The 16,263-nt window shown below is 50.8% G+C and overlaps 2 protein-coding genes across 2 annotated transcripts; one reads left to right on the plus strand and one right to left on the minus strand.

Annotated features, from left to right (window-relative positions):
• The first annotated feature begins 379 nt into the window (after positions 1–379).
• On the plus strand, positions 380–5,814 carry RSRP1 (arginine and serine rich protein 1). The gene is made up of 6 exons (XM_054086527.1): positions 380–514; positions 602–657; positions 2,239–2,868; positions 3,199–3,353; positions 4,543–4,626; positions 5,309–5,814. Exons 1-6 carry the CDS (start codon positions 426–428, stop codon positions 5,492–5,494), a joined length of 1,200 nt encoding a protein of 399 aa, XP_053942502.1. The 5' UTR covers positions 380–425; the 3' UTR covers positions 5,495–5,814.
• A 772-nt stretch (positions 5,815–6,586) lies between these two features.
• On the minus strand, positions 6,587–9,336 carry SYF2 (SYF2 pre-mRNA splicing factor). Its single transcript, XM_054086529.1, has 7 exons — positions 9,242–9,336; positions 9,021–9,152; positions 8,368–8,493; positions 8,002–8,119; positions 7,790–7,880; positions 7,082–7,180; positions 6,587–6,978 (listed from the first exon to the last, which is right to left on the minus strand). The coding sequence occupies exons 1-7, from the start codon at positions 9,296–9,298 to the stop codon at positions 6,813–6,815; spliced, it is 789 nt and encodes a 262-aa protein (XP_053942504.1). The 5' UTR covers positions 9,299–9,336; the 3' UTR covers positions 6,587–6,812.
• Between the last annotated feature and the right edge of the window lie 6,927 nt (positions 9,337–16,263).

Consider the following 16,263-nt stretch of genomic DNA (forward strand, 5'->3'; position numbering starts at 1 on the left):
GCGCGCTGCGGCGGGGGGTGGGGTGGGTTGAGGAAGGAGCTCCGCATGCGCAGAGGAGCAGATGAGTAGGTTGAACCACGCATGCGCAATGAGTGTGATCGAGGCAGTTGAATTACGCGCTGGTGCTGGCGGGGAGTGGAAGAGCTGCGCATGCGCAGTAGGGACGGGGGTGTAGTTGAAGTGCGAGCGGGGAGCCGGAGCCGCGCATGCGCGGTAGGGGCAGGCGAGGAGGGTGAAGGCGGGTGGGGGCCGCGCATGCGCAGTGGGAACAGTTACGTAAAGCGCCGGGGTGAAGGTTCTGGAAGGTTTCCGCGTCCTCTCAGTCGCTGCTAGGGCGGCGGAGCGGGCAGTAGCGGCTGCGGTGTCCGCTGTGGGCTGATCGCGGCTGCTCTGTTTCTTGAGTGCGAGGTGTCTGTACTGTCGCTATGGGTGTGACTCACGAAGCGGGGCTGTCCCCTCAGGCGTCCCCAGTGGAGCAGGACCCGTGTGGAGGAGGCCCAGCTGGCTGGGGCCGGTAAGTGATGGGGGTACGCCCCTCACAATGGTTAGGTGGGGAGGAGGAGCCGTTCCCCCGCACTAATCACGTTTGTTTTCGTTACAGAAGTGTCCTGGCGGCTCAGGGGAACCAGCACCGGGGGTGCCCGGACGCTCCCAGCGGTGAGTCCAGCGGTGAATCCGCCGCGATTCCCCCTCCCCTTTGAACCAGGGGAGCTCTGACAGACCCTCTGAGGGGCAGGAACCGCCGGGGTTGGGATGGGGAATTAACGGTTCTTTCGCCTCTGCTGTGCCCTGTGCGGTGCCTGTGACCGTGGCCCTGCCTTAGAGGTGGAGTTGCTGAAGAGAGGTCTGTTTTGTAACGCCCTCTGTTTGCAGTCTTTCCCTACCTCAAATGTAAGGTCAGACAGAGCTGGCTCCAAAAATCTAATTTAGCAAGAGTTTGGCTGTTCTGAAGTTCGCAATGACTTTAAAATTAGTCCTTGGAAAGAAATAGAATATACATAAGATTTCGGGGAGACCTTATGCACTTGCATGTAAGTGGGACATGTCTTCTGTCCCAGCTCTTGTCTCCCTGCACACGGTTGATGGCGATAGCTCCCTTATGTTGCCCAGGCCTGATGAAAGGATACTTGCTTTCTAAAATGAGTCTTAAAGAATTTGTTGCTTCTTGCAGTGTTAAAGCGGTGAGATGTCGGCTTTACGGAGCAAAGGGAGGGGTTGCTGGCAGACTGCCTTTTTAAGCAAAGGGGGGGGGCTGTTTGCAAACTGGAACTCGGTATCCTTTGATAGAGTCTAGTGAGGCTTAAGGCTTATTTGACAGGAGGGGTGAGCCTGGATGATCTCTAAGGTCCTTTCCAACCCAAACCATTCTATGATCTGGTTACTTGGGTTTACAGGGAGCTTTGAGTAGAAAGATAGTGATAGAGGAAGGTTCCCTAAGCTGTAAGTGGTGACGTAGCTTGGGGTTTGAGTGCTGGCAATCGGTTACGCCCTGGAACGCAGCAGCCTTTTTCGACAAAATGGCCGCCAGCGGAGGGGCAGCCATCTTGATTATTAATACACAGCCTGAGCCTTGCGTCCTGTGAGTGGTAGCCAGTGAATCATTAGCTGGATTTTTCACTAATTACACGGAACATTTCTAATAGCAACTTAGCACTGGGATGTGTGCAGCTTTTAATGAGAAAAAGTCAAATTTGTGAAGTGGTTGTTTGTATCTTGAAGATACTTTGTTTTCCCTGTTAGAGTTAAACTTAACCTCTGTAATACAGAAGTGAAGTATTGGCTTTATGCTGATCTGGAAGGCATATGGTTATTTTGCATTGTGGATACAGCAGACCACGTTTGGACTAAGTTGAAGATAGATTACGTTGAAAATTCTGTTTAGAGGCATAAAAAAGGTATTGACTGGTATCCTTTTCACAGAGCTTGTGTGATTACCAAGCAAATGCAGTTTGTTAAACTTTAAACCGACACAAACAAATGTTACTCCAGAATTGCACACAAAGCCACTCATGGTTTAAACCGAAGCCTATTGTTATTCCATACAGAAGGCTGACTACAGGAAAGGAAATAATGAAACTTTGAACTGTCATGGGCAAAACATCCTGATAAACAGGATGAACGCTGTTGATGTGTTCAGTGATTCTGAGACTTTAACCTGTGTGTCACGATATTTGTTACTGCTGTAGAAATGAGTTCTTGCATAAAAATGGTGATTTTCCCCCTTCCCACCCCCAACAGGAACAGAGACTGGGTATTACAGACCGGCAACGAAAATGGAACCAGCTTCTGAAAGTACTTGCATGGAGAAAACAGTGGTCAGGAAAACAGAAGATATGACAGGCTTCATGGATGACTTAACGCTTAGCTCGCCGAAGAAGAGAGAGTCATCTCTGAGGTCCAAGAGAAGCTGTGATAGGTCATCGACAAGGTCGTCCAGCCAATCCTCTTGCAGTTCACGGTCCAGCTCAAGTAGCTCCTCCTCAGCTTCCTCCAGGAGTTGGAGCCGGTCCAGATCCCGATCAAGGTCACGGCCTAGAAGAAACAGTTCCCGAAGGTACAGAAGATACTCGCGCTCATATTCCAGAAGCCGGTCAAGATCACGTGGCTACATGAGGTACCGGGGGAGGTACCATGCCAGGCACTATCGGAGGTACCACCGCTCTCCTCCAAGGTATAGGTCTCGCAGCAGGTCCTGGTCTCATGGAAGATCATACTATAGAAGGTCCTACTCGAGAAGCAGATCACGTTCAAGGGGCCGGAGGTATTATGGATTTGGGCGAACGATATATCCTGAGGCTTATAGGAGCTGGAGAAGCAGGTCACGAACAAGGTCTCGGAGTCGATCACCTCTCCATTTGAGTGAAAAAGGTATGTTTTTTTGAGACTTGTAATGTGTGAGAGCCTCAGATCGCACAAGTTAAACTTATTTTAACCAGTCAAATTCTCATCTCTTTATTTACTTTATGGAGCATAACTGATAACGGTAGTGTGGCAGAAGAAAACAGCATAGTTCTAAAAATGTGTTAAGAAAAGTTATTTGCACTTCAACTGAAACAAATTCTGGTGAAAATTTATCACAGTTAATGCGTAAATAGGTGCAGTGGTAACAAGCCTGCAGTTTTTAGGCTTATGCGAGTGGGTATATGTTGATTTACGCACAAATGAATGACACTTTTTGTTTTTTCCCCTATCTTGTAGAGAAGAGGGAACTCCTGGAAATTGCAAAAGCTAATGCTGCCAAAGCTCTGGGAACAGACAACATAGTCTTGCCAGCGAGCCTAAAGATCCTTACTCCTTCCAAAGAAACAAAAAATGAAAAACAAGAGCACAAAGATCCTGGAGAGTCGGCTGAGGTAAGTATGGACTGGACTTTTCAGAGAAAAGGTAAACACTTCTGAAAACTGGTCTGCATGGATGTGTTACAGTTCGTAACTGTGCAGTTGGCGATAGGAATTCTAACCCTTGAACCCAAACTTGAGTTTTACCAGAATGCTCGGAGCTGGTGTAGAAACTGCTGAGGCTTTGTGTAAAGCTGAAAGCACTGTGGGCTCATAAGAGGTGGTTGATCCACTGAGTCCCTGTGGGCTTTCCTGTAGCAGTAGACTGGGAAGGAGAGGTGGATGTAGTTTATTCTTCTTGCCCGTTCCTTAGATTAGTAGATGTTTCTGTCCGAAATCGAGGTTTCTCCTTCCCAAACCTAGTGGATAGTGTGGGTGCTTTTTTAAGGTTGAATTTTTTTTCCCGTTTTTAACTGTTAAAAGGTTTTCTAATGCAACAAACTTGTTTCCCAGAAATTCCATACCCAAGCACACAATGCATTTTACAAACTCTATTTCTGTCTTATAGAAATCATGACTATGGTTCCAGACATGATGAAGAAAATCTGTTGGTAATTAAGGGACTTGTGGGCTGTAGCTGCTGTGAATTGAAGGGAGGGAGAAGCTTGAGCAGCTTAAACTGAATTTGACTTTTAGTCGGCTCTGTTTAGTGTGTTAACCTGATCTGTGGTAAATACAAAGCTGCAATGACTGTTGCGTCAATCAGATGCTGCTATTTCAAATGGAAGTAACTTTAGTAGGGGTTTTAGGCATATGGTTCAGGCGTCCCTTTCATAATATATGCAATATATTCCAGATGTTGAGAGAGTACAGAAGAAGAGGCCTGCATCACTAGCAGATAAGTTTATTGTCATTATCCAAAGCTCTGCAGGATGGACATGCAGAACTGAATGCAATTTACTTTACCCCACTACACTTCATTGTGTGGCAGTCCATGCTTGCATTGTTTGAATCCTGTTTAAATCTGTAACTGGGGTGTGGATATCAAGTAACCTGTGAATTGGCACAATGGCATTGGCAAAAATATTGAATGCTTTTCAAATTGAGTTCAACGTTGATCCGTTTGCATAGTTTGTAGCTTTACAGCTACTTCTGTCGTAACTATCTGAAACAGCTTGACCAGAAAGTTCATACTCTGTAGTAACTGCCTTAACTCCCACGGAGTAATGTATCACCCACTGAAGCCGTGTGTGCTCCTCTCTAGCAACCCGGAAGACCAGCAGAAGACATGACCAAGAGCGGAATGGAGAGAGCAACGATACAGAGAAGCATTTCTTTCAGTCCTAATGTAAGTGTGCTTTCCCAAGGTGGAATTCCAGTCATTCACAGAACCACAGAGTGGTTTGGGTTGGAAGGCACCTTAAGGCCCATCCAGTTCCACCCCTGTGCCGTGGGCAGCGACACCTCCCACTGGATCCCAGGGCTCCAAGCCCCATCCAGCCTGTCCCTGAACAGTTTCTGGGAGGGGACAGGCAGGAATTCATGCCTCTTGTGTTAGGCTTTTCCCAGTGTTGGTTGCCAAACAAAAGACCTTAATAATGGTAGCAAATGGAATTGAATGGTTTCATAGTGACTCTGCCGTAGGAGTTGTGTCACACTTCAGCAGCAGAGCACTGCAAACACCCCACAGCAGCTGAAAGTAGAGCTTTACCTTCAGCAATCATGTTGAGTGAGTGGCTGTTCTGTACTGCAGACTCTGAAGTGTATGCTAGCACTTGTGCACACTAGAACTTCCTTCATGTTAGATGTTTGGATATATTTTAGTAATGTAGAACTAAGGGAAAAGCAGCTTCCTCAAATCCTGTATCAGTCAAGTGTACGTAGTTAGTACCTGGGAGGCTTTGGGTCTCTGAACTGGGGGGAAAAAAAGCAACCAACTGTGTTTTTGCACAGAGAAACCTCTTGCAGTTCGCAGCACTGGGTGTGTTCCTCCTCAGTCTGGTATTTCTAACAGCAATTTCTCTTTTCAGAACACAATGGCCAAACCAGTCCTGCAGAAGCCAGTGACCCAGGCTGTAAAAGAACTGGCAGTTTCTCCGGTGAGGGAAGATGACAGGAAGGGAAGCCCCTATGGGCAGTGGGTTCCTGTCAAGAAGGAGGAGAAGAAAACATTTTTAAACTTCTCACCCCGCAGTACAGCGTTCCGGGCACGCTAGCGTGTTTCTCTGGCTGCAGTGTTATACATTTCAGTAGTGAGATCTGAAGTGTTCTGATCCAATTGAAGACTTGTTAATACTGAGTATTTATTTTGAAATCTTAAATGTGGAGTCTTAGGTTTCTCTTCCAGGTGTAGAGCACAGTGATCCAGAAGATGGGAATCTTGTGTACAGGTTGTAAATATTTTGTATTGCTTTAATGGACTAGCACTTCCAGGTGGGTAACTTTTTCTAAACAATAGATCAGTAGCTGTTATTTTGAACACGTGATTTATGTTGTATAACTGTTTAAGTAAATAAACTTTTAGTTTTGCAATGGCTTCTGTATGCGTCAAGTCTGAGACCTGTGTTTAGTGACGAGTTCTGTCCTGTAAGCGGTTATTTCCAGGTTTAGCTTTTCACCTACCCCACTGTCTTCACAAAGCGCAGCAGAAGGGGATTCCTGCATTATTCCCACAGACCTTTCCTTGGACTGGTTCCTATTCAGGCTTGTGGACTGGCTCTGCCAGACACCCCTCTGCGGGGGGAGAGCGGGTGTTGGGAGTGGAGCTGTTGCCATGGCAGCTGCTGAGAGCACTGCACCTCTGGTCCTGAAAATGAGAGTTAAGGCAGAGTTTCTGTGATGTAGGGTGCTTTGGAGTGAGGCTGTTAGGGCTTGCTGGATGGCAGCAAGGGACTCCCCAAGATCAGCTGAGGAGGAACAGGTTACTGCCTGTAACTTTACAATGTGCTTCCTGCCATGAACTCTATTCAAAGGAAGAAAAGCACCCAGTGAGCCTCCGGGCGGCAGCACAGCTTTGGAATAATCGGTTATGCTCACGTTTTGTAAAAATGGCTAAAATAAACAGCATTTGACAAGTCTGGTCTGGAAGTTGCTTTATTAAAATAGCCCAGGTGAGGGTTGTGGGTGAGGGACCACTCCTCACTTGGGGGGTGGAGCAGGGGTGGGTTCCCTGCTGGGACTGTGCACCCTTGTTCTGGGCAGCTGCTGCCCTGGCAAAACTCGCTGATATTCAGTGACAGGTCCCCAGCAGAAACATCACATGTTCCTTCACCTCCTGCTAAACAGCATTTTCAGGGACTTCACAAGGAGAGAATGAAGAAAAGTTTTATTCAAACTGGATCCATAAGAGCTTATTCTACATGTAGAAGCTATGTACAAAGGTGCTATGCAAATCACTTTTATTACATTAAACATAGTATTGATTTTGCAAATTAATGCAGTCTACAAAGTATTTGACACACTTTAGAATTGCCCCCCCCGCTATCCTTGCTGCAGAGGCAGGGCTGGGGCATGTGCTTTGCCGGGGAAGATGTCTCAGACAGCTGTTCCTCTCTCCAGGTTCTGTTTGATCTCAGCCGTGTACTTCCCGTAGAACCTCTCTGCCTTCTTGTTGAACTTGGCGTTCCTCTCATTGATGTAGTCGATGTCAGCATCGTCGTTGTACGGGCGCCTCCGGCTGTACTTCTCACGCTTTTCAATCCTGTGAGACAAGCGGTGATGGCTGTAGGTGAGCCCTGGGGCTCCGGACACACAAAGCTCCCATACGTCACCTGCTTCTGCGTTTTATCCTAGTGTTTACTTACTGTTTTTCAAGGTCTGCCACCATTCTATCGATCCCCTCCTTTGATGGCACGTGAGTTCCGTGGATAAGGCTGTTGGAGGTGGGATAAAGTGCTTCACCGCTGGAGGAAAGGAAGAGAAGGGCAGCAGTTACACAGCTGTATTGATTGCACCGATTTCCCTGCTGCTGTTCGGTTCTTCACATAACCCTTGGCGGCTCTTGCCGTGGCTGCACATCCAAGGGTCAGTGAGGACACGCTGATATCAACGAGCTCTCTGATTTTGAGACACTAGCGCATCCCTACAGAAGATGCAGAAACACACTAGAATTCCAAACCCCTCCAAATGCAAACCTGGCAAGCTCTCCTCTGCCAGTTCAGTCTGTTTTCAAACTATGCCAGGCTGCCTGAAACCCCTACCTGCTCTGGGAAGTAAGAGTCATCCACTCACACATTTAAATACAATCTAATTGGCAAACTGTTTCCTCAAATTCCATAATGCCAAGTTGGAAGAAATGAATGCCACCAACCCCCCCCTGTACACAGGGCCGCAAGGCTTGCAGAGTAGGTTATCAGGGAGGCCACGCCTTCCACAATGATATTAAAAGAGTAATTAATACCACAGTGTATATGAAAGTATGCGTGTACAAAAAGGATTAGTTAAGCCTTAAGTGTCTGCCAATAATGTAGAAACAGCTCAGGCAGGATCAGATGCCTGAAATCCAAACTCACTACTGCTCCTTCAGCTTCTCGTACTGCTCCAGGTCAGGTTTGATCTGCCGGGTCAGCCGCTGGTATTGGCGCAGCTGGGCAGCTGCATAATCTGTGGGAGATGATGGATTAATGCCAAGGGGAAGGGATTTATTTCACCATTCTGTCTGCAGCTGAACTAGTAACAAAGATGTTTGTTACCAACAGGGAGAGTTACATCCTTAAGCCATTACCTGAAAAACCCAGATCTGGATTTTTCCTCTTCCTTTTCCTTTCCCATCTCTCCGCATCCTCAGCACTGATCTCCAGCAGCCTAACTTGCTCGTAGTCTTCTCCTCTCGCTGCACATTCCTAACACAGCACAACAAACACAGTAAGACAGTGGCCAAGGATCAGACTTAGCTACAACTACCCCAACCAGTCCAGTCCACCTCTAGTGCAGGACAGTAATGTAGGTGATTGGGAGTCTAATTAGGAAATGGATTTTTAGGGAGTAACGTCTGTACAAGCACCTAGACCCCAGGAAAGGGATTCAGCCTCGCTGCCAGCGCATGGGCCGAGGCTCGGCAGGGCAATGAGCAGCTAGAACAGCATGTTACCTTCTTCTTCTCCTCCACCTTCAGCTCCCACTCCAGCCGAGCTTTTTTGGCTTCCCAGTTTGCTGGCAACTTAAGTCTTTTATCTTCTTCCACCACTTCTTGGTGATTCAGCTTGCGTGCTTCATTCTAGGGACAAACCAGCTCATTACCCACGGAAACACTTGATCCTGGAACCCTCAAGGATCACTGGAGCCTGTCCCGGGAGCCAAGCCTCTGCTCACCGACCTCACTACATGCAGTGCTGCATTTGGTGAGGGGCTTGTACTTGCCAGGTGGGGAAGGGCTGAAGGGATGGGAACAGTGAACTGGAGGCACAACTGCCCTGGGACCACCAGTCTGGGCTTGGCAGCCCCCAAAGCCCCTCCCGCTTTGCTCATCCCACACACTGGTGGCAGCACTGGCAGGACCAGGATCAGGACCCAGATAAAGGCCAGACCAGCACCAGGACTAGGATCAGGATCAAGGCCAGACCAGTACTGGGATGTGTACCAGGAGCAGGACTAAAATGGGGACCCAGCCCAGGACTAGGCCCCGACCCCAGCCCCGCCCCGTGCCCGCTTCACATGGGGTTCACAGAACTTGTACAGCCGCCCCTTCTGCTTTGCTTCCCCGCGCACCGGCGACAGCACCGCTACACAGACCCAGCCCCATACCCGCTTCATGTGGAGCTCGCGGAACTTGCGCAACCGCTCCTCCCGCTTCTGCGCCGCCGCCGCCGCCGCCGTTCCCTCCGCCTCTGCCGCCGCCGGGCCGGGCCGGGCGTCATCCTCCGAGCCCGAGGAGCCCTGAAACGACCCACACTCAGCCACCACCGCCGCCGGGAGGGAGTAGGAAAGCCCCGCTCCCCGTCCTCCCCCTTCCCCCGCCGCCTCACCCCGCCGTCGGGATCGGGAGGCAGCAGAGCAACCTGCGCCGACACCGCCGCCGCCATCGCCACCGAGCAATAACTCCACTTCCGGCCCGCGCGCCGTCTCCATGGCCAACGAGCGGTACTTCCGCTTCCGGCCGGGGTGGGGTCGCGGCGCGCGCCCCCCGACGGGCGGAGGAGCTGCAGCAGACCCCGCGCCGCCCTCGCCCCCTTCCTACCCCTTCACCTCATTCCTACCCCCTCGCCTCGAGCCCGCGGCGCTTTTCCCTCGAGTTGGGGGAGTTCATGGAATCACGGAATTGGTTGGTTGGAAAAGAGCTTTGAGTTCTTCGAGACCCCCCCCCCCCCCCCCCCCCCCACACACACACACGTCCCCCCTGTGTGCTGCCTAACAGTCCCTGGGCACCTCAGGGACGGCTTTGGAGCCCCACCAGGGATGGTGTCCCCAGCACTGCCCTGGGCAGCCCCTGCCAGGGCTTCCCCACCTTCTCGGTAAAGACATTCTTCATTCTTCCTGATGGCCAACCTCAATCTCCCCGGCGCAACTGGAGGCCGTCTCATCCCATCACTTGTTACTTGAGCGAAGAGACCAGCACCCACATCACCACAACCTCGTTTTGCTGAGATCGGAGAGCGATGAGGTCTCCCTTCAGCCTCCTCCAGGCTCAGGAGCCCCAGGTCCCTCAGCCGCTCTTCATAAGCTTGTGCTCCAGCCTCTTCCCCAGCTCCATTCCCCTCCTCTGGATATGCTCTGCTCCCTGGTAGCTGTGTTTGCCGTGCTGGCTGCTCTCTCCCCTTTCCACCTGACCTAAGCTGATCCCGAGGCCTCTGGGGCTGCTATGAGGGCCCGCGGCCCGGGTTGGATGGGGCTTTGAGCCCCCCGATCCAGTGGGAGGTGTCCCTGCCCATGGCAGGGGTTGGTACTGGATGGCCTTTGAGGTCCCTCCCAACCCAAACCATTCTATGGTTCAATGAATCACTCCGCAGCAGGGAGAAAGTTGCAGCTCCCATAGAGGATGAAAAGGGTTTTTTCCTGCAAATTCTGAGCAAAGAAATAAAAAAATAGCATAATATTGCTGGAGTGGCCAGGATCTTCCAGCTGTAAGAAGCCAAATGTACATTTATCATAAAAGTTTATCAGTTCTATAGATATGCACATACAAATACATCTATTGTATGTGCATGTAATGCCCTTCTATTTATACAGTAAAGGTAGAAAGGTTCCGGATTTTGATTATTCTTTTGCAGAAACCATCCAAACCCTGCAAGGTTCATAACCGCCCACCAATGATAGTTTTTTTAAATCGACCTTGTCAGCTGTGACTCGTGACTTTCCAGCAGAGGGAAATGCAGCACAAGCGATGAGAGGCTGTGGCAATGGCAGGCAGCCCTGGCAAACCCAGACTCTCTCTGTTCTCTTTTAACTTCGCTTTCTTCCGCTGCCAAACTCTGATGCATGCTGAGTGATTAAAAATATCAAATACGCTGTTACCCAGCAAGGAGTCAAGTCAGAGGGAAAAAAAGAAGTGAAGGCAGTGCTGGAAAACAGAGCAGACTCGGGCAAAGAGAGAGGCAGGCGGCTCTTATGGAATCATAGAATCATTAAAGTTGGAAAAGACTTCTAAGATCGTCAAGTCCAACTGTCAGTCCAACACCACCGTGCCTGCTAAACCATGTCCCGATGTGATATATAACCCCCCCTTGGTAATATCTTAAGAAAAAGAAGAGGGTCGTCCCAATGTAGTTTGGATTTGGGGTGTCCCCCCTCACCTGCTTTATCCATACCCTTGTGGCTTGATTGGGAGGCATCAGATTTCCATGCATGTGGAGCAAGCTGCCACCACATCTGGGGACAGGAACTACTGGTGTTGGAAGAGGGGGCATTTCTGAGGGAAGTGGCCAGCGAAATGGGTGATGTCGCACACTTAGTCGGGCGGTGCGCTGTCAAAGTCTGAGTTAAGTGCTTGGGCTGTGGCTATTTTGTCTTTCTGCTCCACCTGGATCTCCCGTCCTCTTAGCTCTGAGGTTGCCCCTTTGGTCCTGTCCTCATCGGCACTGAGTCCTTGGCAGCAAGGGGTGTCCCACGGCCTGGTCAATGGCCCCGAGGAGACGTTTTTTAGCAAAGGTGATCAGTGCACAACCAGGGAGCACAGGAAAGATGAGAAAACATCTCGCTGCCACTGCAGCAGCAGCCCTGGCCGTGTCCTGGCAAGCTGTAGTGCTTGTAAAAAAAGAGCAGCAGGATCCAGCCCTGCTCACATGCTCTGAGATGGTGCTTTTCTTCAAGGGCTGTCTCTGTGTCCCTCATGTGTGGGACCTGGTTGCCACACTTGGGATCAGAAGAGTTTTGGGAACAGAGAGGGATGCTGGCCTGGCTCTCAGATGCATGAAACACAGCATCAGCTGTTCCCCCCCCGCAGCTCCTGGTCTCTTCGATGGCATTTGATTTTCTGGAGCATCCAGCCAATCTCCTTTGACACCTGAGCACTGGGTGGCTCTGTGGCTCCTCCAAAGACAAGTTAGGAGCAAGTAGAGTGGCAAAGGGCAGGGGAGGAGGGTGAGCTCTGGGCAGAGGCTGCCCAAGGTATTTGCTCGGCTCTGTGAGATGAGGGTGGCCACAGCTCAGCTGCAGGATGAGGCTATCAGCCACTTGCACGCTCGCTACTCTTTTATTTAATGATGGGAAGCTGGATGGTTTTTATGGATTTGTGCAGTGCCTTGGCCCTGTCAAGCCCTGAGCTCAATGGAGCTTCTTTCCCCTTCTCACTGCTGTAATGCAGTTATAAAATAAACACAAGAGGTTTCCCTGCCTTCTGAGAATTTGCTTCTGGGTCCAGTGCCGACTCAGGGAGCCTGGTTCCTGGTGCAGGTGCCCAGTGCCTCTCCAGCTTGGTGGTAACACTGCAAATCCCAACCTGACCTGGAAAAGCAGGGTTTCACTCAAACCCTCCTTGCACCAAGGAGCAGAGACTGGTCGTGCGTGGGCCGACAGTGAGTACATGCAGATCTGCTCTTGCTGTCGCTTACAGTTAATTTATTTTTAGATTAAAAAATGTTTTTATTTCTCATGCACACAGAATTGGCACTGCTTTTTTTGGGTCGTAGCTGACTCCATTGTCTTCTCCAGTTATGCCTCCCCTGCAGTGCCGAAATGAAAAATTCCAGTTACATATTGTACAGGGGACGGGAGCTCGGAGGAACTGACTCATCTCGGTTATATTTGTCCTTTTCAAAGGGGAAGATCCTGGTTGAGGGATGGGGAGGGGGAACAACCTCTGTTGTCTCCCATCCACCACAGCAAACGTGATTCTTTTATCAGGGGTCTGCAGGGCACGCAGCCGAGTGCCCCCCTAAAGGCAGCTGGGGGTCCTCTCAGTGTGAAGCTCATTGGGCTTCTCGGGTGGTGGGGAAGGGAAGGGTTTGTGTCGTTTCTCAGAAAAATATTTGTGGCTCCAGTGTGACAGAACCTTCTCTTGGCACGAGCCAAGCCCCCGCAGGTAGCAAGCTCCAGCTCTGGGGACATTTCCAGCCTGTGAGGGAGGGTGGATGGGGAGGACAGCCCCAAGTTGGAGCTGGAGCGAGGTGTTGCAGCGCACCCAGCTCACTCTGCGTGGGTGGCACTTAAACACAGCAGCCGGGACACTGTGATGGCCAGTCACTCGCCCGGAGCGACGGCATCCGTCAGTGTCTCTTTCCTAAACATCCATCCTCACTGCTTCTGCCCCATGGTGCAGCCTCCATCTCTCACCCACCAAGGCTGATCTGTTCTAGCACCCGGCGTGGGGCAGCTGGCTCTTGAGCTGAGCGTGTGGCCAGACCTGTGACACCAAAGTGTGGGTGTGCAATTCCGTGGCTTGCGTGTGCATTGCCATGGTTTGAACACGCAATGCCACGGCTTGGGTCTGCAAAGCTGTAGTTTGAACACGCAATGCCATGGTTTGGGTCTGCAAAGCTGTGGTTTGAACATGCAATGCCATGGTTTGAACACGCAATGCCATGGTTTGGGTCTGCAAAGCTGTGGTTTGAACATGCAATGCCATGGTTTGGGACTGCAAAGCTGTGGTTTGAACACGCAATGCCATGGTTTGGGTCTGCAAAGCTGTGGTTTGAACATGCAATGCCATGGTTTGGTTGTGCAATGCTGTGGTTTAGGTGGGCAATGCCATGGTTTGGTGCGCGGTGTTGTGGTTTGGGTGTGCAATGCTGTGGTTTGGATGTGCAATGCCATCATCCAGACCTGCAATGTCACAGCTTGGTCCTGCGCTGCTGTGGGTCAGACCTGCAGCCCTCGAGGTCCCTGTGTTGGGTGTAGGTGCTGCTGGAGAAGGATGAGGTTCTGCTGCGGCCAAGGACAGCTCTTCTCCGTTGTGCCATGGGGAGCTCACTCCTTCCCAGCCGCTGTGTGTCACATCAGTGCTGTCGTGCGCAACCTGCCACATGGGCCTCTTGCGTGTCAGAAGGGAGCTGTGAGGGTGCTGGGGGATGTGATAAGTCCCCGGCATGCAGTGGCGTGAGGACGGCTCTCCTGCGCGATCCCAGCAGCTGCAGGAGACACTTCCACTTCCTGCCCATCCCTGCCTGTGCAGTGCAGCTCCATGCTGTTCAACAGCTGCCGCGCTCCATCCTGTTTCGTGATGAAAGGTGCTTTAGAAGCGGAAGAACGTTATGATGATCAGGAGAAATAATGTACAGGCAGGGCTGGAGACAAGGCAAGCCTGCGCCCATCCCAATCCCAGCCCACCTCATGGGGTGGGATGGACATCCTCAGCCAGGCAGCGGCACAGGAACCCTTTCCCACCTCGGATTATGAGGGATACCACGGGGGCAGGCGTGCATGGCACATACAGGGTGGGTTTGCTGTGCTCCCACTGGGACAGCTTGCTGCAGCGCTGCCGGGGGAGTGCGCCGACATCTGGGCATCTCAGACCCACATCTTAATCTCCTTTGTCGCTCAGATAAAAATTAGGGGCAGGAAAAGAGGCAGCACCTGGGATGGCTGCAGGGGTTGAGACGGGGACGGGGTTGTGCTGGGAACAACTGCTCTGGGAAGCCCTTTGCAAGCAGAAGTGCTGGTTTGGGTAAAGAATTGGAAAACCAGACCTAAAACTTGCATAGGACCAAATCAAAATTGCAATAACTGTATTAATCCAGTGAGATGGGCGACATACTGGTCTGCTGGAGGTTAAGATTAATTAGAGTGTATTTACTTATTGGAAGAGATCTAATATACTTCTTTATTGCTTCTAGTCATTAACTATGAAGAAATTTGGAGAGAGGGGAAACATGAAGTTTGTTTCTTTTTTAGGTAGAAGAGAAGCTGGTTTTCTTTCAGTCCGGTCCCTTTCAATCACAGACTACTGTTTGTGTCCTGTTGGGTTGCAATTATAATCTTTCAGATCAGACACATAATCATTGGGCTGGAGAGCAAAAAGTACCTGGGTAATGTGCTTAACAGAAATTAACCTGGTTACATTCATACTCTATTGAAAATGAGAAAGTGCTGATGGTCAAAATCAATTCCTCCCCAGCCAAATTACTGCAGGGCTGGCTTAGGGTTTCAGCTAAATGCTCAACCCTCAAACAATGAGCCTAATTGTATTGAATTAGGCTCCTGATCATATAGTTCAAATGATGGCAAGGGTTTGCCTTTAATGCTAGTGGTGAGCGGGTGGGCAAAATGGAAAATCATAGAATCATGGAATGGGTTGGGTTGGAAGGTATCTTAAAACTCATACAGTTACGACCCCCTGCCATGGGCAGGGACACCTCCCTCTGGATCGGGGGCTCCAAGCCCCATCCAACCTGGCCTGGAACCCCTCCAGGGATGGGGCAGCCACCACTGCTCTGGGCAACCTGGGCCAGGCTCTCACCTCCCTCACAGCAAAACATTTCTTCCTAAGATCTCATCTCAATCTCCCCTCTTTCAGCTGAAAACCATTCCTTCTCACCCTCTCTCTGCCCTCCCTAATCAAGAGCCCCTCCCCAGCTTTCCTGGAGCCCCTGGAAGCTGCTCTAAGATCTCCTCAGTGCCTTCTCTTCTTGAGGCTGAACAAGCCCGACTCTCAGCCTGTCCTCGTATGGGAGGTGCTCCAGCCCTTGGATCATCTCCATGGCCTACTCTGAACTTGCTCCAAAAGATCCAAGATCCACCCCATTTTCCCCCCAGGACCATGTGGAGGGTCCTGTCTGGTGTCTCCTGCTGGCCAGACGAGGTGCTGTGAGCAAGCTTTATTAAACCCTTCCCTGTCCATGTCACACCTCATCGGTCCAGGATTATAGCTCAGATTTGGATGATGGGCTGGGGGATGTGGGGTGGGATGGTTTGGGTTCCGTAGCCCCAAGGGCCAGTAAATCACAGCCTTCCTGGGAGGGTTTATGTTTCTTTTGGAGACTTCTTAAGTGCTTGGAGAGTGGGGCAGCTCTCTACAGCGCTTGTCAACTCCTGCCCGGTTACATCTTTTCCCTTAAAAGCCGGAACCTCACGGAGTTTCCTGGATGAGAGCAACTCAGCCATTAACCATGAATTTCAAATGAAGGAGATTTACAGTATATATCTCAGAAATATGCCCGTGTGAGACAGTGGGAGAGTGGCCTGGGGCACTCGCCTCTGCATTCTTCCCCTCACCGGGCTCTGGCCGGCATAAAGCCTGGCCGATGAGCTGCCCTTGAGCATCATCCACCGGTGTGGCCACCCTGGCAGCCCTCTCTGCCGGTACATCGCAGGGCTGTAGACTTTGGGGCATTCCAGGCTCGTTCAGCAGTGGGTCCCACCAGTCCCTGTGGGATAGTGAAGCCTCTGAGGCTCCCAAAACCCAGCGACAGCAGGGATTGATTGCTGGGGGCAGACACTTCCCCAAGGGAATGTCAGAAATAGCAATTAATTAGCTGTCAATAATGGGGAAGGATGGGACCTGTGGTCCTGCTGTTGTAATTAGGAGGGAGAAGGAGGCTGGAAGGAGGGATGCTCCGAGCTGGGCAGTATGATGGGGGACAGTCTTGCTGTTGGTCTCAGCATGGATAATATTGGG

This window comes from Cuculus canorus, chromosome 22, assembly GCF_017976375.1.
Source record: "Cuculus canorus isolate bCucCan1 chromosome 22, bCucCan1.pri, whole genome shotgun sequence".
Taxonomy (NCBI): Eukaryota; Metazoa; Chordata; class Aves; order Cuculiformes; family Cuculidae; genus Cuculus; species Cuculus canorus.

Bases quoted from the DNA above. Each gene is read 5' to 3' on its own strand.
- RSRP1 (XM_054086527.1), top strand. From the start codon at position 426: ATGGGTGTGACTCACGAAGCGGGGCTGTCCCCTCAGGCGTCCCCAGTG. The intron at 3,354-4,542 runs GTAAGTATGGAC...GCTCCTCTCTAG, and splicing joins ATCCTGGAGAGTCGGCTGAG to CAACCCGGAAGACCAGCAGA. The intron at 4,627-5,308 runs GTAAGTGTGCTT...TTCTCTTTTCAG, and splicing joins GCATTTCTTTCAGTCCTAAT to AACACAATGGCCAAACCAGT.
- SYF2 (XM_054086529.1), bottom strand. From the start codon at position 9,298: ATGGCGGCGGCGGTGTCGGCGCAGGTTGCTCTGCTGCCTCCCGATCCC. The intron at 7,881-8,001 runs GTAATGGCTTAA...CATCTCCCACAG, and splicing joins TCCAGATCTGGGTTTTTCAG to ATTATGCAGCTGCCCAGCTG. The intron at 7,181-7,789 runs GTGAGTTTGGAT...CCTTTCCTCCAG, and splicing joins GAGAAGCTGAAGGAGCAGTA to CGGTGAAGCACTTTATCCCA.